Here is a 21,971-nt window from a genome sequence, read left to right as displayed (position 1 = left end):
AAGGAGACACTCTTTCCAAACAAATATTATAAACATTTAGAGAGAAACAGCTAAATGTACATTCTCTTCTTCTTCATCATGCTCATCTAGAAGTAGACTTTTAGAGGCTAAAAAAGCCATACAAATCATGTTTGTACAGGATTTTTAATGCCTTGACCTTTGAATAGACATGCCAACTCAGAGCATTCGGCCATCCACCAGAAGACTTTCTGTAGTTTCCACATTTTTGAACAGCCCACAAATTATGTTGAAGTAGCCTCCTAAACACAAACAGCTTATATGAACGCAAAAAAACGAAAGTAAAATCTCTCAGTACATCCACAGTAATACAGTTTTGAAAGCTCGGGCTGTTAAAAGAGTGCAACGAAGAAAGAGGCTATGTGAGCAGCCTTGTATTGTACAAAGAAGACAATTTCATAGAAAGTGCCCATGACCTGACAAAAGACATGACTTCTACTACCTTTCAGACATCCAACAAAGTGCAAACAAACTGATAAAACTAAGATCTACATAATCTAGTCACAAAACCAGAAATCAGCGCACTCAAACCGACATACCAGAACACACCAAGGCTCAGATTATGGAAAGGTTTGATTGTTCAGATAGGTCCATAAACCCTTGTTTGTGCAGGGGTCGAAAATCCAAGTGGTGTGTAATTTACTACACCCGATGATGACAGTACCACGTCTTACTAAAATTTCGGCAGGTGGTTACCAGTAGAATAAAGCATTAGAAATGCTGTAGGTCTCGCCTGTGTTAGAGCTATTGTTGTAATTGGAAATATTTTTACATATTAAAAACACTTGTAATAACGTTTGTTTGAATTTCTACAGACGTACATAAAAAAGAAAAGAAAGTTACACTGTTTACTAAATGGGAGTAAAGCATTTTGTAACCCGAGAAAAAAGTTCGAAGGAGGGCCAGCAAGCAGAATGAATAGCATTCACGACTGTTCTTTGTAAAAGATGAGCGATGGGTATGCTAAGGGGAGGGGTAGAGTAAATACATAATATATGCAGGGTTGGGAGTAGTTGTGGGCAGAGCAGTGCTAGCAGGAGCCCACAGCGTGTAAGTAATAACCCCTGTATGAAACATAAGTAGTGTGGAGAGAAGGACTATGGTAGTGAGGGTTGCAGCAATAGAAATTTAGCATCCCTGGGAGCAAACGCAGCATAGGACAGGAAAGGATCCGCTTCCAGGAGGGGGCTTGGGTGCCTGGAGCAGGGAGGGATGCTGCAAGGCTCTGCTTCCCCTCACTTTCTTGCTCAGCTGCTGCAGGGAGTGTGTGGGGCTGAAAGTGACATGTGAAAACTTTAACAGCAACAAACCTGAAGCAGCAGCAGAGGGGGTGGTGCAGGTAACTGGGGCTCGGATTCCCGTCCTTGACGCCTGTGCAAAATTAACCCCCAGTCCCATACAGTTCCCACAAGTCCCCCTAGCTCTGGCTATGTCTGTGTTCAATAACAAAGTATTTAAGAGGCACGTCCTTTTGTGGCTGAACTCAGCGTGAAAGCAAGGAGGGAGAGAGGCCGGTGAGGGGGTGGAACAAAGAGTGGGAGGTGAAATGGAGGTGTGCTCACTATGCAAAACAAAAGAAAGGCGCGGCCGCCATAGTTGAACATATGGCAGGCATGCCTGCCATGCAATAAAAAATAAAGTGCAGCGCCCTTTTAAGAAGTGTGTACACATGCTGCTTCAATCAATTAATCAGGGTTGGTAAAGCGCAACTACTCACCCGTGAGGGTCTCAAGGTGCTGGGGGGTATGGGGTGACTCCATTGAGGGCTGGGGTCACCCGAAAAGCCAGGTCTTGAGGTCCTTCCTGAACTGGGACAATGTGGGAGATTGCAGAGGGAGAGGGTGCACCAGGCTTTGGTTGCGAGGTAGGAGAAGGACTTTCCTCCCATTCTAGCCTTGATGATAAGTGGGATGGTAGCCAGTGAGAGCTGGGCTGTTTCAGCACTTAAAAAGTGAAAACAGTTACATTAGTGCCATGATGGAGTAGAGAGACCCCCGGGAGTCGAGAGAGGAGGTAGGGAAGAGCAGCAAATGCTGCGGGAGGGAGGAGGAGAGAGGATTGAAGAAGGGTTGCCGCCTCATTAAGGGAAAGGGTACGGCCATTGTGAAAGTGAAAGCACAGCATGACACTGCAAATAAAAACAAAAACCGGGCACCATTGCTGAAGTGCAGAGTACTGCGAGTGCTGTGTGCGGCTGGAAATAAAATAAGTGGCCGCCACTGCTGAAGTGGAGGGTGCCACGCTGCTTTAAAAAAATATGAATACTGAAAATCCAAGCGGTGGTGGGGGTTTGGGGGACACCACCAGTATCTCACATCTGTTCTGATACGTTGCTAAAGCACTGCTTTAAAGACGCATAAAAGAAGCAGCAAACATTGCTATGCGCTTGGACAGCATGTCGTGCCTGCTTCAGCAAGACATTAATTAAGTAAATAGTGTTCCCTAACTGCTAATGAAAGCTAGAGAGTAAAGACACATGTAAGAGGGGCTGTCCTCATAGGAGGCGCCAAAAGAGAGGGGGTACTAAGGAGGGACTACTAAGGTATTCACGAATCAAAAGCCCTCATTTACAAAGGACACGAGGAGGAGTCAATTGTAAAGATGGGCGTAAAATGAGTGGAGATAAAGTCCATACCTGAATAGAGCATGTCTCGAAGAGACCGTGCAAGCGCTGCCTAGGCGAGACCTAAAAAGAATATAAGTGAAGGCTCTCTCAACTGCATTTTGGGCATTCTCTCCATATGGCCCGATCTATCTCAAGCACTTGATTCGGCCATGCACCATTCCAGATTCTTGAATTCTGCCAGTTCCAACCTAGCCATTCTGCCTAGATTTAGCAGATCAATAAAGGACAGACGCTCGTTCGAATATTTGGCTGTGAGACAGTACAATGCTGTTTCGCAATAACTCTGCCCAGTGAAATGAAGGTCTTCTCATTAAAATAAGTTGAAAAGGAGAGAAGCGGTTTGTAGAAAAGTTGTAGCTTTATTGAGGTTAAACGTAGACACCACTGGAGTGCATCCTTCCTCTTTGAAGTCCAAACGGGTAATATCTGTTAAGTCCGTTCATACTTCAAAGAGGAGGTGGGATGCACAAGAATGCTAATTTGAAGCAATACATGTTTATACATCAATTGTACAGCATGCGCGCATAACAGAACTAGCACGCATGCCAAAGAACAGAATGTGGAAGACAGCCGAGAGCTCATGGAGGCACGAGCTAAACACTAAGAATTACACAGTACAGATCAGCAAGTATGTACAGTATATTACATCAGAAAATAAAGTGAAAACCTCTGAGCTGGCCTATGTACTTAATTAACTGATATATTCAGATTCTGCATTGACCAATTTGCATGCCAAAAATCATTTCATGTTATGACATTATTAACATAGAACTACCGTCAGTCTGTTAGACTTTTTATACAAAAAATGATTTTTATTGTCTCTTTTTCAGACAAAAACATTTGGCTTAGAACAGACAAAAACATTTTTTGATTTTACAATTGTAGTTTAAATGCAGACATAAAAAAATACATCCTAGACATCTGAAACATAAAAACCATTTACTAGCCATTCATACTTGCATTCATACAAAAAGAAACAGAGAAGATATTTTTTCAAAAAGAGTTGAAAAAAGGGAAAAGAGTATAAGACTCTTATATTGGTCAGATTTCTCAGATTGACAAAATGGAAAACGTCAATTTATTATGACACTATGTTGTAAATAGTCTCGCGGTCAACGCGCGTTTCAGTGGGAAACCACTTTCTTCAGGACCAACTGCGTAATGTTAGGAGGAGAACTATATATAAAAGATGTCTTGGTGTCTGCAAAAGAGACAAAAAGAATTGGCATTGGCAAATGAGGAGGAATGCAATTAGTTTCAAAAAGGGGATTACTTCCTTATTTTAGAAATATCATATTATTTGAGTGCTAATCGTGCGTCATAGATGTGTATGAAATAGAGCAGAGTAGGTCATTCACCAAAATGTTTGCTGTGAGACAAAGTGCGACTACTATGGGGCCCATTGGTGTAATAAGAGTAGAGTTTTTGAAAAGAGAAAGAGAGAGGGGTACCATTAGTAGACCTTAGATGTATCATACCAGATATAAGCATGCAGCACATAGGTGGTAATGCTAGGGCGGCTACCTTATGGGTCATAGGACAAGGGGCATACGACCCACTGTGAAATTCATTTATGCTGTATAATACAGTAATAACAGTATCTGAAACAGAAGATGTTATGATTAATAAGGCTAGTCCTAGTGGGGTTATAATGACTATGACAGGAATAAGAGTCACAGTACCTCAAGCAGCTAAGATTGGGAGGTACGCTCACACTCAGATATTTATTTATGTATCTCCAAATATCATGTAGCGTCGGCTGCGGTAGTACTGCAGGAAAAGAGAAAGTTTATATGCAAAGCAAATCCATGTTGTGTAGGTCTTTAAGGTTAGGTGAAAGGGAATAAAGACATTAATACAGCAAAATATGGTTGCCTTTTCGAAACTTGAGAATATCATTGGGAGAGACAATAGCCAGAAGTCCGATTCAGGGTCTCTCTGTATTATTAGAAATTATTACTTATTATTTGAATTGGGTAGGTATATCAAGTCCCGACTGGTCTGTGGGGAAGAAAAAAGTACATGTCAGGGCGGTTTGCCTATTCCGAAGATGGTACACATGCGATATAGATACAAATTAGGTCGAGAGGACAACCGGTATGTCTGGAGATTTTGATAGCATGCTGTCCCGTGAAGGGAGTATCATGCATTCCTAAATCTTTTATACTACGAGTTATACCTGAGGAATATAATGTTCCACAATATATATATATATATATATATATATATATATATATATATATATCTCTCTCTCTCTCTCTCTCTCTCTCGGAAGGCAAAACCCAAATGATGTTAAAAAGTTCCTGTCACGGAAAGCGGCAATTTTTTAACCGGCAAGGTATAAAGACTGAAATTAAGTTACAAAATATACTTGTAACAACTAAAGGGACTACGATAGACTAGCTTAATTGCCCGCTGGGACTGTTGAGTTCTTACCTGTTCATGCTGAAGTTTTGCCGAGAGATTTCAGTGCCGAACAGCCGAAGAGTTGGGAGATGGCTCTGACGTGTTTTAAACGTAAACGATTGCTCGCGAGACTACGATCCATTATATTGTAATGAGGATGTCTCTTCGTAATTTTGGACGCCATGTTGGAGGGGAGTTCGGCCGATCCAAGTCCTGTGTTAGCTAAGTTAAGAATGTAATGCACGACATATACCAGCTAGTTTGGGAGATGAAAGTTACATTATTGTTATGAGATGTTTATTTGTTCCATCAAATGTATCCAAACATGGAAAACCTAAAGGCGGGTGTTTCTTCTTATATTTGGGCGCCATTTTGAAGAGGGGTTTAACCATTCTAGGTCCCATGATAGAGGCACTGAGATTGTGTATTACAACATATTATGGCCGGTATGAAAAATAAGTGTGACGCTACTAATATGGTGTATAGATTTGCTCCTTCAGACCTGTCCAGACATGAAATACCTTAAACAGGCGCCTACTATCTGTAGTGAAAGAATATCTGGTTTTTGTCATTAAGAGTTGGAGACCCATGTGGCAGTAAGGCGGAAATCTATTCACTGGGTTTTGCTTTAGTACTATGGGGAACTTTAGGAGTCAGTCATATAGGTGGTTCAATCAGTGTGGTTTATTTGAGTCTTAGATGATTGCAGCATGGATAATATAGATATATGGATCAAAGTCCAGATAGATGACATCAGGTAATAATCCATGTTATCTCCTCATTAAGGCCCCTGCGAACTGTATCGCAGTGAAAAATCCAGAAGGTCTCTCTGTTCTTTCGCACCTTATTCATTTCTTGTCCTTGTCTCGAGGTTACTTTTTCCAAGGATCAACCATTTGAGATCATGTTCACCATGGTTGTAATCAAGAAAATGTTTGACCATGGGTGCATTATCCTTCCGAGTTCTGATGGCCGATTTATGCTCTGAAAGTCTAATGCGAAATTCACGGCCAGTTTCCCCTATGTAGCCCAGGCCACACAGGCAGAGGATGAGATAAATTACGTTGTTACTTCTGCAGTTTGAATGACTCTTCAGCCTGCCCCCTCTTGTACCATATGTCCATGTTTCTGTTGTCATTGCTGTTGGGCATGCATGGCAAGTGCCACATCTGTGATTGCCTAGAATCTGTGGTAGTCCATCAATAGTGCTTTGTGCGGCTTGGGTACCGGTATGTCTCATTCTACTGTGGACTAGTTTGTCTCGTAGATTGGCATTTCTTCTGAAAGCAACTATGGGTTTTGCAAGAAATTTGCTGCTTTCATTGGTATTCAAAATTTTCCAATTTTTGTTTAATACTTGCTGGACTTTCTGATTATAGTTTGTGTGATTAACCACACATACTAATCACTTCTTGCATTTCTTCATCCCTGACACTTTTAGGTTTAATCTATATAGGGTTAACTTACTCTACTACCCCAAGTGTCTTTATCCCTATCAAGTAGTGCCTTGGGCCACTCCATACCATCCTGTTCGAACTCCATATCTTAAAAGATCATGGAAGGCTTGAAAACATTTGGTTTTACAGATGCTGATTTTGCAGCATTAGTGGGACAATTGGCAGGAACAACTGAAAACACTGGTAGTTTCGTCAAAGACAGTAGCGAATGGAACAAACTTACCAACTTAAAGAAAAAAGCCAAAAGAATAGAGTCTCATGCCCACTATATGTTAGAATACTTGAAAGTAGGAGTCATACCCTCAGGTCTTAGAGTTAGAAACATTCCTGCACTCTTTGTACAAGTACGCCAGTTCCTGGAGCGGTGGTCGCACATTGCGAACCGCTGCTCCACGGACTGGATGATACGGATTATTGAAACGGTCAAGGAAATTATACTAGTCCTTAACCAAGAAATCATGGAACTTGAAGAGAAACTCAAAACTAACACCAGTGTAGAAGAAGGAAAAAATAAGCTCATGAATATGAACCAAGAACTTCAGGAGTTTGAAGAAGACTACCTTATCAAGAAAAAAACAGAAAAATTAAAAAAAGATATAAGGTGGTTCTCCCAAGAAAAAATCTACCCCTACTTAGAGTAATTTCTTCCAACAAGAAGAATTGGAAGCAGGACAAATGAATATGTACCCCCACAAGAGACAGAAAATAGTGACCTTTTCCGACACCAACTCATCAGATTCGGACCTTGAGAGCCCGTATCCCAATGAAGAATATGAATATAATCCTAGAAATTGTAGGGGTTCCACATATAACCACCAGCAGTTTGGCCATTCTTCTTTTTTAGAACAAGGCAGGGGCAGGGGACGAGCGAGATTTCAAAGACGAGGCAGGAACAATTACCATCAGACAGAGCAAGCACATCTACAGCCATATATGCGAACGAGAAATCAACAATATTGGAAATCCTAACAGACAATTCTGCAGAGAGAGAAAGCATACCCATCTTCAATCTCTCCAGACACCGATTGACAGCTGCGGAAAGCACGCTCCTCAGTAAAGGTCTCTCCTTTGTCCCTAGCACCCTACCTGACATCTTTACTTTGAACAAGGATCTTTTTTCCTTTTTTAGGAAAATCCGGTTACAAAAATATATGACGGACCCAATACCAATGGAAGAGGAAGAAAACTATTAAGGGTGCAAACCACCATCTAGCTTCACACCCACCTTGGAGATGGTGGGACCAGAAGTTGCTATATTTGAAAAAACAGTAATTAAAGAACTAGAAAGAATTACTAAATATGTTTGTAAACCCATACCCAATCTTACCAAACTGGAATCTACAGCCCTGAAAGATCTAGGCAAAAATAATTCCATCATAATTAAACCTAGTGACAAAGCAGGAGGAATTGTTATCATGGACAGTGTCTCCTATTCACAGAAAGTGGAAAATATGCTCAAAATACCAGAGCACTACCAACCAGCCCGCAGGTCTGCTTTAAAAGAACTACAGACCAAAATAGAAGCTAGCACATCAAAAGCTTTTATAGATGGTTACATCTGCCAAAAAGAACTAGCCTTTCTAAATAAAAACAATGCGGTCATTCCAACCTTATATGGTGTTCCAAAAACCCATAAAGACATACTGGACCCTCCGCTGCGTCCTATCATTTCGTCCATCAACTCGTACACAGAACCGCTCTCACAGTATGTAGATTAATTTCTATGCCCTCTTACCAAACTATATCTGTCGTACATCAAGGACACTGGCCATATGATTTCAACAGTGGAACACATGCCTTTCAATAAAGAGAGCCAACTCTTGGTCACTTTAGATATAGAGTCTCTCTATACTAATATACCCCAGGATCGAGCTCTAGAGGCTGTGGCAGCCCTCCTCACGAGAGTACAGGGTGAGAGACCTAATACTTATCTTGGAATGTTTAGACATAGTACTCCATCACAACTATTTTGAATTCAAAGACAAACTGTATAAACAAATACAAGGTACAAGTATGGGTGCTTCATGTGCACCGAGTGTAGCCAATACATAGATGGGGGAGTTTGAGCTAAAACATATCTATAACGAAATAGCCCCCTTCTATGAAAATATTACCACCAGGCACAGATTCATAGACGACATTTTTTTTGTCTGGACAGGAACTGTGGATGACCTCAAACAGTTCATTGCATGGCTCAATCACAGCGAATATAAATCTAAAATTCACTACACATTACTCAACTGAAAAGGTGGAATTCTTGGACATTTGGATAAGTAGTGGTAAGGGAAGTATTGAAGTAAGCCTCTATCGCAAGCCCACTGCAAAAAACACCATTCTGCAACATGCCAGCTTCCAACCTCTTTGCCAAAAGGATTCCATCCCCTTTGGGGAGTTTCTAAGAATAAGGCGCAATTGCACCAATATACATGATTATAATACGCATGCTGAAGAACTAAAAAAAAAAAAAAAGACTTCTACTTGGAGGCTATCCAAAACGCCTCATTAAGCAGTCCATGAGAAGAGCAAAGTACTACAACCGTGATAGCCTTATCTCAGGCCCAGAACAAAAGCCTATGGAACGACTAGTATGTGTGGTTAATCACACAAACTATAATCAGAAAGTCCAGCAAGTATTAAACAAAAATTGGAAAATTCTGAATACCAATGAAAGCAGCAAATTTCTTGCAAAACCCATAGTTGCTTTCAGAAGAAATGCCAATCTACGAGACAAACTAGTCCACAATAGAATGAGACATACCGGTACCCAAGCCGTACAAAGCACTATTGATGGACTACCACAGATTCTAGGCAATCACAGATGTGGCACTTGCCATGCATGCCCAACAGCAATCACAACAGAAACATGGACATATGGTACAAGAGGGGGCAGGCTGAAGAGTCATACAAACTGCAGAAGTAACAACGTAATTTATCTCATCCTCTGCCCGTGTGGCCTGGGCTACATAGGGGAAACTGGCCGTGAATTTCGCATTAGACTTTCAGAGCATAAATCGGCCATCAGAACTCAGAAGGATAATGCACCCATGGTCAAACATTTTCTTGATTACAACCATGGTGAACATGATCTCAAATGGTTGATCCTTGAAAAAGTAACCTCGAGACAAGGACAAGAAATGAATAAGGTGCGAAAGAACAGAGAGACCGTCTGGATTTTTCACTGCGATACAGTTCGCAGGGGCCTTAATGAGGAGATAACATGGATTATTACCGGATGTCATCTATCTGGACTTTGATCCATATATCTATATTATCCATGCTGCAATCATCTAAGACTCAAATAAACCACACTGATTGAACCACCTATATGACTGACTCCTAAAGTTCCCCATAGTACTAAAGCAAAACCCAGTGAATAGATTTCCGCCTTACTGCCACATGGGTCTCCAACTCTTAATGACAAAAACCAGATATTCTTTCACTACAGATAGTAGGCGCCTGCTTACGCTTTAAGGTATTTCATGTCTGGACAGGTCTGAAGGAGCAAATCTATACACCATAGTAGTAGCGTCACACTTATTTTTCATACCGGCCATAATATGTTGTAATACACAATCTCAGTGCCTCTATCATGGGAACTAGAATGGTTAAACCCCTCTTCAAAATGGCGCCCAAATATACGAAGAATCACCCGCCTTTAGGTTTTCCATGTTTGGATACATTTGATGGAACAAATAAACATCTCATAACAATAATGTAACTTTCATCTCCCAAACTAGCTGGTATATGTCGTGCATTACATTCTTAACTTAGCTAACACAGGACTTAGATCGGCCGAACTCCCCTCCAACATGGCGTCCAAAATTACGAAGAGACATCCTCATTACAATATAATGGATAGTAGTCTTGCGAGCAATCGTTTACGTTTAAAACACGTCAGAGCCATCTCCCAACTCTTCGGCTGTTCGGCACTGAAATTTCTCGGCAAAACTTCAGCATGAACAGGTAAGAACTCAACAGTCCCAGCGGGCAATTAAGCTAGTCTATCGTAGTCCCTTTAGCTGTTACAAGTATATTTTTGTAACTTACACTCAGTCTTTATACCTTGCCGGTTAAAAAATTGCCGCTTTCCGTGACAGGAACTTTTTAACATCATTTGGGTTTTGCCTTCCGATATATATATGCATATTGTGGAACATTATATTCCTCAGGTATAACTCATAGTATAAAAGATTTAGGAATGCATGATACTCCCTTCACGGGACAGCATGCTATCAAAATCTCCAGACATACCGGTTTTCCTCTCGACCTAATCTGTATCCATATCGTATGTGTACCATCTTCGAAATAGGCAAATTGCCCTGACATGTATTTTTTTCTTCCCCACAGACAAGTCGGGACTTAACATATCTACCCAATTCAAATACAAGTATTCTTTATCTTACTTTCGGTCTTTATACTTTGCCGGTTAAAAAATTGCCGCTTTCCGTAACAGGAGCTTCTAACATCATTTGGGTTTTGCCTTCCGATATATATATGCATATCGTGGAACATAATATTCCTTAGGTATAACTCGTAGTATAAAAGACTTAGGAATGCATGACACTCCCTTCACGGGACAGCATGCTATCATAATCCCTAGACATACCGGTTGTCCTCTCGACCTAATTTGTATCTATATCGCATGTGTACCATCTTCGGAATAGGCAAACCGCCCTGACATGTACTTTTTTCTTCCCCACAGACAAGTCGGGACTTGATATACCTACCCAATTCAAATAATAAGTAATAATTTCTAATAATACAGAGAGACCCTGAATCGGACTTCTGGCTATTGTCTCTCTCAATGATATTCTCAAGTTTCGAAAAGGTAACCATATTTTGCTGTATTAATATGTCTTTATTCCCTTTCACCTAACCTTAAAGACCTACACAACATGGATTTGCTTTGCATATAAACTTTCTCTTTTCCTGCAGTACTACCGCAGCCGACGCTAGATGATATTTGGAGATACATAAATAAATATCTCTGAGAGTGAACGTACCTCCCAATCTTAGCTGCTTGAGGTACTGTGACTCTTATTCCTGTCATAGTCATTATAACCCCACTAGGACTAGCCTTATTAATCATAACATCTTCTGTTTCAGATACTGTTATTACTGTATTATACAGCACAGATGATTTTCACAGTGGGTCGTATGCCCCTTGTCCTATGACCCATAAGGTAGCCGCCCTTGCATTACCACCTATGTGCTGCATGCTTATATCTGGTATGATACATCTAAGGTCTACTAATGGTACCCCTCTCTCTTTCTCTTTTCACAAACTCTACTCTTATTACACCAATGGGCCCCATAGTAGTCGCACTTTGTCTCACAGCTCACATTTTGGTGAATGACCTACTCGGCTCTATTTCATACACATCTATGACGCACGATTAGCACTCAAATAATATGATATTTCTAAAATAAGGAAGTAATCTCCTTTTTGAAATTAATTGCATTTCTCCTCATTTGCCAATGCCAATTCTTTTTGTCTCTTTTGCAGACACCAAGACATCTTTTATATATAGTTCTCCTCCTAACATTACGCAGTTGGTCCTGAAGAAGGTGGTTTCCCACTGAAACGCGCGTTGACCGCGAGACTATTTACAACATAGTGTCATAATAAATTGACGTTTTCCATCTTGTCAATCTGAGAAATCTGACCAATATAAGAGTCTTATACTCTTTTCCCTTTTTTCAACTCTTTTTGAAAAAATATCTTCTCTATTTCTTTTTGTATGAATGCAAGTATAAATGGCTAGTAAATGGTTTTTATGTTTCAGATGTCTAGGATGTATTTTTTTTATATGTCTGCATTTAAACTACAATTGTAAAATCAAAAAATGTTTTTGTCTGTTCTAAATCAAGTGTAAATTACAAAATACACTATACACAACGTAAAAAAAGAAACAATAAAAATTATTTTTTGTATAAAAATTCTAAGAGACTGACGGTAGTTCTATGTTAATAAGGTCATAACATGAAATGATTTTTGGCATGCAAATTGGTCAATGCAGAATCTGAATAGATCAGTTAATTAAGTACATAGGCCAGCTCAGAGGTTTTCACTTTATTTTCTCATGTGCCTTCTCCCTCCTCTAGGGCCTCAATTTACATAGGGAGACCCTTCTATTGTATCAGTATATTACATCACCATTCCCCTTTCACAAACAACAAAAGTATAGATTTATTATACATTTAAGACAAATAAAAATCTTTGTATTTTGAAAGGAACGCACAATTGCGAGAAGGTCTTACAGAAATTGGGGTAGAATTATTAGAATCGTTAATTTGTGAAGAGCCATTTGTTGACAGGGAGTTTGACACAGAATCAGTGAAATCTGGGACCTGAACATTAATCACTTTCAGATGACATTAAAGATTCATCTACACTTGAATCATTTGAAAAGTATGAAAAATGTAAATTATCTTGAGAATCATATTTTTTGCTGGACAATATTGCGAGCTTGATCATGCATTAATTTAACCAACATTCTTTTGCTCCACCAACCTCTGTGACCCAAAAACAAAGACCCTTTCGACAACTTAAGAATTTGTACTGGAAGTGACAGTCTTGAAAGACATTTCTTAACTTTCTTAGGAGATTTAATCATAACCCAGTCACCAATTTGGAAATCATGTATATTGCAGCAACCTTTGGAATCAAACTTTTTCTTTTGTATAAATTGTTGAACAGCAACTTTCTTAAGCATGTTTAGTTTATCCCTGCAAACCAAACATGAATTATCCTCCTTTCTCAATGTTTTTAGCCAGGAAGGGCAAAGCGTTCCATTAGGATCCCTCTTTTTGAGCAGCCTAAAAGGAGAAATGCCTGTTGAGGAATGAGGCGCAGTGAGATATGACCAAATCTTTTTTTTTTTAAATATTTCAACTGGTGCATTAGAAGCTAAGGCAGATTGAATACCTTCCTTTATAAACCTATTCATTCGTTCCACCAAGCCGTTTGCAGAAGGGGAGTACAAAGCGACTCTTAAATGCTGAATATCATGAGAGGCCATAAAATTCTCCATTGATGTTGAAATAAAATGAGAACCATTATTTGTGACCAATTCTTTTGGAAATCCTTCAGATAGAAAAATTGAGAGAAAAATCATAGATGATGATTTGGGAGAAGAACAAAATTCAAACTCCACCAATTTGGAAAAATAAGCTATTAAAAACTAGAATATATTTCTTATCAGTAGAGAGAACCTCGAAAGGACCAGCAAAATCCAGAGCTAATTTTGTCCATGCACCCTCTGGAACTGGCACATTATGTAGTGGTGTTTTCATGGTTTTCCAATGTTTATCAGTACAAGACAAGTTTATGAGTTTATCCATTTTGCAACGTCTGATTCCAAACCAGGCCACCAAAAGTTCTTTTTCAACCTCCTAGAGGTAGCTCCAATTGCCCTTCATGTGCAATCTGAAATTTTTTTGAAATGAGAGATGTGGGGGGTACTGCAAGATCACCACGCATGACCAAACCTTCTACAAGAGAAAGTTCTTGATTGACCTGGGCAAAAGATTTTAAAGGAGAAGGTAAGGAGCGTTCTTTTGGCCAACCAGTTATAATCATGTTCTTGACTGCAAGAACAACAGAATCCTCTTCGGAAGCTTTTAATCTTCTCGGGTAATAGGAGGTAAATCTTTAATAAAATCTTCAACACTAGCCACCACACATTCCACATCATCAAACCTGGAAGATGAAGAATCATCCTTTAATGGCAATCTGGAAAGACAATCTGCCCTTCCATTACGACCTCCAGGTATATACTTTATAATGAAATTGTATTCATGCAATCGTGAGAGTATGCGAACGAGTCTTGCAGAGGCTTTTCCTGTGCCATTTCCATTTAGTAAGTGTATCAAAGGTTTATGATCAGAAAAAAACTCAAATTGCGTGCCCCAAATGAATGTTCTAAATTTCTGTACAGCCCATGTGTATGCAAGAGCCTCCCTCTCAATTGTGCTGTAGTTGGCTTCTGCATTCGTGAGAGATCTGGATGAAAAAACAACAGTATTCTCCTTACCATTGACAAAGAACTGCTCCTAAGCCATGTTGGCTGGCATCAACAGATAAAATACATTTATGACCCGGTGAGAAAGGCGAAAGTGCAGGAGCCTGAAGAATACGTTTTTTGATTCGTTCAAAAGCTTATTGTGCTTCATTATTTCATGAGAAATTAGCATTTTTCTTCAATAAAACACGCAGGGGTTGAACAACCTGTGCATAATTTGAAATAAACCTTGAATAGTACTCAGTCATGCCTAAAAATGATCTGAGTAGGTCTTTATTTTTGGGTATTACAACTTCATCTATAGCTCGAGTAAGAGAAAAGGTTGGATTAATTCCTGAAGCTGAAATTGTGTGACCTAGGTAATCAAGAGACTACCATGAATTTGCATTTTTCAGTGCCTAATGTATCCCCAAACTCTTTGAAGTTGTTGAGAACCCTCCTTAGAGTTATGTGATCAGCTTTATTTTTTTAATAAGTTAGAACATCATCTTGATAGGCTTGTACTGAACTAATACCCTCCAATATGTGATCCATAAATCTCTGAAAGACACTAGCCGCTGAGGCTAAACCAAAGGGCAGTCTAAGATACTTATATGCCCCAAAAAGTGTGACAAATGTGGCGAGATCAGTGGATGAATTGGATAAAGGTATTTGATGGTATGCTGATCTTAAGTCAAGAATGGTAAAACAAGTCGCACCAGCAATATTAGACAATAAGTCCTGAATCTTTGGTAACGGATGACAATCCACTACATATTTTTGTTAAGTGAACGCAAGTCAGCACATAAGCGAATCGAATTATTCTTTTTTCTTACCATCACTATGAGACTGACCCATTCGGATGATTCAGTGGGTTTGATGATATCCTCAGTGACCAATTTGTCCAATAAGACCTTAAGGTCATCTCTAAGAACTTAGAGGAATAGGCCTGGCCTTGTGTGAAATGAGTATAACGTTGTCTTTCAACTTGATAACATGCTCCACTTTTGTAATTTTTCCTATATTTGAAGTAAAAAATTTCAGGGAATTCTGAATATGCTAGTAGAAATCTCTTTAAAATCAGTAATGTTATTTTCTACAACAGAAGAAACAGAAATATCTTTATTAACTTGAACAGGATTATCAGAACCAGGAACTAACTTCAGGCCCACTTTTGCTAGATCCTGCCATCCAACAATATTCTTGCCTTTAGGGGCCACATACACTTTAGATAAAAAATTTACGTTCTAAACATGTGATGAACTCAGTAAAGTATCCAAACATTTCAATGATGTGATCACCATACGCCTTTGGAATAATATCCAAAGCTTGTAAAGGTTTCTTCAAAACCCATTTCTCTTCAAAGAGTATATCTGAAATGGTGGTGACCGGTGCTCCGGAGTCAGCCATCATGCTGATCTTGACATGACCAACAATAACTTCACAGAATGGCTCTTTGACTTTCTGTATAGAAAGAGTCAAATCTTGAGAGTCAATAGAAAACATAAGTCTCTCAAGGTTATCAGAAAGCAATTGATTAGGTTCAGCACTAAGATTTTTTTATGCACTCATTGGTATCTAAATTACTGACCCTGACAATTTTCTTGCTTCTGCAAACTGTATAGAAATGGCCCATTTTGTCACAACTGGTGCACTTTTTACCCAATGCTAAGCAAACAGGACTATCTCCTAAACGCGATTTTGAACCACACCTATAACAAAATGAATTAGTTTTGTTTCGGTGGAAAAGATTTAACGAATTTAGGCCTGTAAGAAACATTAATGGCAGAATTATGTTGAATCATGTTGACAGGAGACACATTTTCATTACATCTACATTTTTAGGCGATAATAGATCTTTCTATAACCTTTGCAATATCAATAACCTCAGCTAACGAAGGATCTCTGCAGCTGAGTATGCATTCTTGAATTTTCTTATGAAAACAGCTGTATACAAATTGGTCCCTTATATAAAAATCCAGCTCAGCCCCAAAGTTGCAGTTTGCAGACAAATTACTCAGCACTGAAATATAGTCTTCAACTGACTCATCTGAATTCTGCTTTCTTTTCATAAAGTTAAATCTCTCCAGCATTACGCGTGGCTGTTCTAATTTTTTTTTTTGTTTAATCTGTTTACGGCATCAGAGTATACGTTCCATCCATCTCCTTCACCTGGTGGTGGAAGAGATACTGGGAGATTATCAAAAATGTCACAACAAGCACTGCCTAGAAAGTTGAAAAGAATTGCTAACTTGCGTTTGGGTGAGTAACTTTCAGCGTCTATGACAACCAAATAATTCTCAAAGGATCTGAACCAGAGTTTCCAGGTTTCTTTTGGCTTGCCTGGTCATGGAAGAAAATGATCCAATTGAAAGATCTGCTACAAAGCCATTTAAACCAATAGAATCAATTGTTTTTTTTAAAATAGTAAGCAAATAGTAGTACTTGTAATGTATGAAAGGAAGTAGTCAATCGTTTTGCCAACGTTATGTTTAAACTGTTGTGAAGTAAACAACGAGGAGAAAAAGTAAACAAATAAAGAAACAAATAAGTAAATCAACATTGCACACGTGATGAGCATGTTTAACTTACTGTGAATGTCCCCAAGCTAAAATGGCCATGAAGCGTCAATAACGGGAATCACTCGAATTAGCAGGGGAGTATGCGCGAGTGAGACCAATCACAAGGCGCGTATTAGAGGACAAGAGGAGTGCACTTAGGAAACCAATCAATCCATTGCTTTTGGATTGAGGGAGTGGCACACTAAATCCGTGACTTGCTGCAGGCGTATGATCGTAACGGAAGATGAAGGTAAACACTATGCAGATCCAGAAAAACGCTCTTCTGAAAGTGAAACGTTGCAGCAACGTAGAAGGCAGGGATTTCTTCGGCTGTGTGACGAAAAGCGGCAGCTTCGGTGAAGGCTGATCAGAAGGCAGCTGGTCCAGCAAAAATAGGAGGCACAATCTTTGTGGCGTTTTGTGAAAAAATGAGGTAACTCGTCACCAAATGAAATGAAGGTCTTCTCATTAAAATAAGTTGAAAAGGAGAGAAGCGGTTTGTAGAAAAGTTGTAGCTTTATTAAAGTTAAACGTAGACACCACTGGAGTGCATCCTTCCTCCTTGAAGTCCAAACGGGTAATATCTGTTAAGTCCGTTCATACTTCAAGGAGGAGGTGGGATGCATGAGAATGCTAATTTGAAGCAATACATGTTTATACATCAATTGTACAGCATGCACGCATAACAGAACTAGCGCGCATGCCAAAGAACAGAAGGTGGAAGACAGCATGAGAGCTCATGGAGGCACGAGCTAAACACTAAGAATTACACAGTACAGATCAGCAAGTATGTACAGTATATTACACCCAGTCCTAGTAAGATTGGTCTTAGGAAACAGCTAAAAACGTATTTGCCTCTTAGGTGTAGGTGGGCCTAGAATTGGCTTTATTTTCAAACAGCAGCATTAAGAAGCTCTATTTGGACTGCTCTGCACTTTATAATTAATAAACATAAGCCTACACTTGTGGTTACTGAGACTGGGTGTGTTTGATGATAATCATTATTGTCAATGTCAAAACCGAGCACTACATAATCTTCAACAATTATTATTAACATGCCCCTAAGTACTGACTAGGAGAAAAGGCTAGCAAAAGTATGTTTAGCACTTGACTATCTTTTATCTTTATATTCAGAGAGAATTGCGTTGGCTGTGGTCTATTTTTAATGCCATTTTCAAATGATTTAAGAAATATTATTTCAACGAATTCTGGTGAATGAAGTTGATATTGTTTTACATCGGAAACATTTATATGGGCAAAAGTCTAACAAATGAAATTGAAAAAAGGTAATTGAAGATGAGAATGAGGGGAGGGCTTATTGGTTTGGGTAGAGGCAGCGAGGGCGGGTTAAACGTAGGATAATGAGGAGGAAAGAAAAATTGAGGTGGGTGACGAATTGGTGTGGCAGGAAGTAGGGCTCAGGGAGGAGGACAAGGGGCAATGCTTAGGAGGGTTGGACTGTAGAAGCAAAGTACATTGTTGTGCGATAGCGGAGAGGCAGGGTCAAGTACTGGCTGGGGCGCTGACAGCCTTACATACTTTTGTCCTGGAGAATGGCGAAAGGATCAGGAAGAAGAAAATTTGAAGAGAGGAGGGGGCAGAGTAGAGGGCTAGAATTACGAAGAAAATGGTGACAAGAGATTGAGGTTGGGTGGTGGAGGGAACTGTAGAAAATGGTTGAGTAGCGAAGAGTACATGAGATGGCCGAGGAGAGGAGGAGAAATAAATAAGCAGTTCGGGAAGAGGCCGAAATGATGTTATATTAAGAAGAAAGAACAATTTGTAGCAAGGATGATGAGGGAAGAGAGTGCTAAATGGTGGAGAAGGAGTGCTGGGGGTTGATGAAAAATTTCAAGTAAATTCTTAAGGTTTGAGTGAGAATATACTCTTGTATAACACAGACAAGAGTACACACTTCCAGCCATAATTTCTTATAGTGAGACGTAAGTCACCGTTACCAAGATTTGATTGTTAATTTTATTACTTCACGAATGTTAAAAATTGTCATTTTGAATTCATTTCACTCACTGTATTGCTACTGCTCATGGACTAAATCGCTGCAATATTTTAAAAGTTATGTCACAACACTTCATTTCCACAGATCGAGCGATGTCACTTAATGTGTTGTAATGAGTAGATTTTAGAGGCAGAGAGATGGGAAAAAATGTAACCGGGGCCAACTGATAAACATACACTGGTCAAACTTTAAGCACCACTGAAGTTGAAATGGGTGTTACTCCTTCAGCGAAAGAAACTTTTAGGGGTTTCGTACACATGAGAACAGGGAATTCGGAATCCACTCGATGGGGAGTAAGTGTAACTAGAAAGTCATGCCGCAATTTCATAACTAGTGAAAGGTTACAGCAAAAGGTAAAGTCCTTTCGAGGAGTATGTTTCTCTAAGTAGGGGTCTCCTAAAGGGAGCGCATGTTGTTCCAAAGGTACCCCAAAATTACCTGACGCTCAGCGCCCCATGCAGCCTTCCGCCAACATCGCACTGCTCCTGTCCGCACCACAACCAAGGACGTCGCCATCTTCCTACGCTACCTCCTCAGGCCCGCCTACCGCTGTCAGCCATGCCCATAGAGGCGTCGAGAGTGGCTAGAGTGGCACCCTTTACATGGCGTTGCTGTCACCGTGAGGTTCAACGCACCTGCGCGTTAGGGATCTTCAGTCTCGTTGCAAAAGATGGACGTAATGGCGTATGGCTACAGCTGGGAAATGGTACCGGTTGTAAGCGCATACATGCCAACCCTCCCGATTCCGGCGGGAGACTACCGATTTCAAGGCTAGTCTCCCGCCTCCCGATTCCTGCAAGCAAAAACCCGATTCCTCGGGGTTTCAGCAGACAGGGCTTGGTACTGTGTAACGTGCTAATTCTTCCAGCAATAGTCAGAGTGGCGACGCGGGGGCTCTAGAAGGTGAAAAACCAACAAAGCCCCATTAACAAGTGAATGGTCTTTTAAAGACCTGCGAAGTACTCGGGGGCGGCTGTGTGTGTGCCTGGGCTGCCACACAGGTGGGGGGCGGAGGGGGGTTGGTATATGCACTGCCAGCAACCTTCCAGGCCAGTGAGTGCAGAACACTTGCATAACTCTCTCTCTGCCTGCCATTGCGCTCCATGCTTGTACTCTGTCAATGTTATTTACGTCATGTTCAGTTTAGTATTTTCTTTGTGTCCATTATATGACATGCTATGTATTCTACATTCTTGCAGGCGCTGCGCGAGAGTGTATCTTCAAACATGTTTATGTTTGAGGGTGCATCTCTCGTGCTGCGTCTGCTCGTTAATGGATCTACAGTTTGTTAAAGCAGTTTGCAGCTGATCGTTGTTGAGAGCAGCAGTACTCCCGTGTTTAGCTGGCATTGAAATAAACTTCTCAGCATTGAAGTTTACTTACCGACTCTGTCTTCCTGATTGAATTGGATGCATGATCACTCTTTACATTTGGCGACGCGATTCACCAGCTATCCACAATTTTACAACTTTCGAAGACTACGGGACACGCACTCGTAACCAGGAAGTTAATCCGCATTGTATTGCCGTCTTGGTTGTTGCAGTTGAAGGTGTGAGTTCGACGAGCTCTCTTCGGGCGAAAACTGACCACGGATTCAGTTCGTCCTGAATTTAAAGCGTTTTGCTTGGTTTCCGCTACGGACATCAGGATTGAAGATACAAACAACGTGATGACGACATCACGAGAGTCTTGGAAACAGCCCTAAAACATATCGACGCTGACTGTTAAAGAAGAGGATTTGATTCTTATCACCGCACTTCACGTCGTGGTGTTATCTTTACTTAAAAAAAAAAAAAAGGAGAAGAAAGCCTTCACAAGCTCATACGCTATCGTTACATGTGTCAAAAAGAGGGTTGGCACATTTTCACCTGAAAATTTTAAATTAACAACGGAATCAGCTATTTTGCCACATATATAAAGCACCTGACCTGGTATGTACTTTATGAGAGTTTAAAATAACTATCTCAAAAAAAAAAAAGGGAAAATTATAATTTAACAAAGATAAGGATCTTAAAGGAAGAAAATATTTATTTTTTAAAAATAAACAAGAAAAGAGTTAATAATATTTATTCAACATTGCTAACAACCAGCAGATTGTACAGCTAAATAATTTTTTCCCTGTTAATGGCAAACCTGCTGAACCTTGGAAGACATGGTTTCGCAACTTTGAAAGCTATATGGTGGCCATTGCTGCAGAGGAATATCCGGCCAAACGGAAGTTAGCAATACTCTATAGTCACTTGGGAAAAGCTGGTCGTCAAACTTTTGATAACTTACCAACCACGATACCTCCCCCTGGAGATGGTGATGGTTGGAATGTTTATACTGATGCTATTCAGAGACTCAACAAAAAGTACCTAGAACAACCTAATGTCATGCTTGAACGCTATAACTTTATGAAACGTAAACAAAATTGTGATGAAACCGTAGAAGACTATATTTCTGTACTTAGAAATTTATCAGCAGATTGTAATTTTGGTGCTTCATTGGATATGTATATTAGGGACCAGTTTGTGTACAGTTGCTATCACAAGAAAATTCAGGAGCGTATTTTAAGCTGTAGAGATCCTACCCTGTCAGAAGTCATTGATATGGCTAAAAGTATTGAAAGAAGCATTGTTTCATCTAAATGTATTGCAAATGAAAATACTACACCTGTAAATTTGGTTCAAAATGACATGCTTGTGAATGCTATTGCCGTTAAAAACAAATTCTCAAGACCATTTTATATGAAACCTACCACTATTTGTTACAGATGTGGCTCTAGAACACATCTTAGTAATAGCCCCACGTGTTTTGCTTTAGGAAAGAAATGTACAAATTGCAACAAAATAGGACACTTTAGCTCAGTTTGTAGAAGTAAGCAATCTGTTCATGTTCGGT

The 21,971-nt window shown here is 39.9% G+C and overlaps 1 protein-coding gene across 2 annotated transcripts in view; it reads right to left on the bottom strand.

Annotated features, from left to right (window-relative positions):
• LOC146854845 (mitochondrial inner membrane protein OXA1L-like) overlaps nucleotides 1–19,705 on the bottom strand; it is a 236,171-nt gene extending 216,466 nt beyond the window's left edge. The window contains exon 1 of one of the 2 annotated variants that reach the window (XM_085652222.1): nucleotides 19,527–19,705. In XM_085652222.1, coding sequence (XP_085508348.1) covers nucleotides 19,527–19,604 — 78 coding nt within the window. In that variant the 5' untranslated portion in view covers nucleotides 19,605–19,705. The remainder of the gene's footprint in view (nucleotides 1–19,526) is intronic. The other variant, XM_085652221.1, reaches the window with a different exon arrangement.
• Between the last annotated feature and the right edge of the window lie 2,266 nt (nucleotides 19,706–21,971).

Source organism: Triturus cristatus, chromosome 4_1 (assembly GCF_964204655.1).
Source record: "Triturus cristatus chromosome 4_1, aTriCri1.1, whole genome shotgun sequence".
NCBI classification, from domain to species: Eukaryota; Metazoa; Chordata; class Amphibia; order Caudata; family Salamandridae; genus Triturus; species Triturus cristatus.
This window is presented reverse-complemented; position numbering and strand designations above follow the sequence as displayed.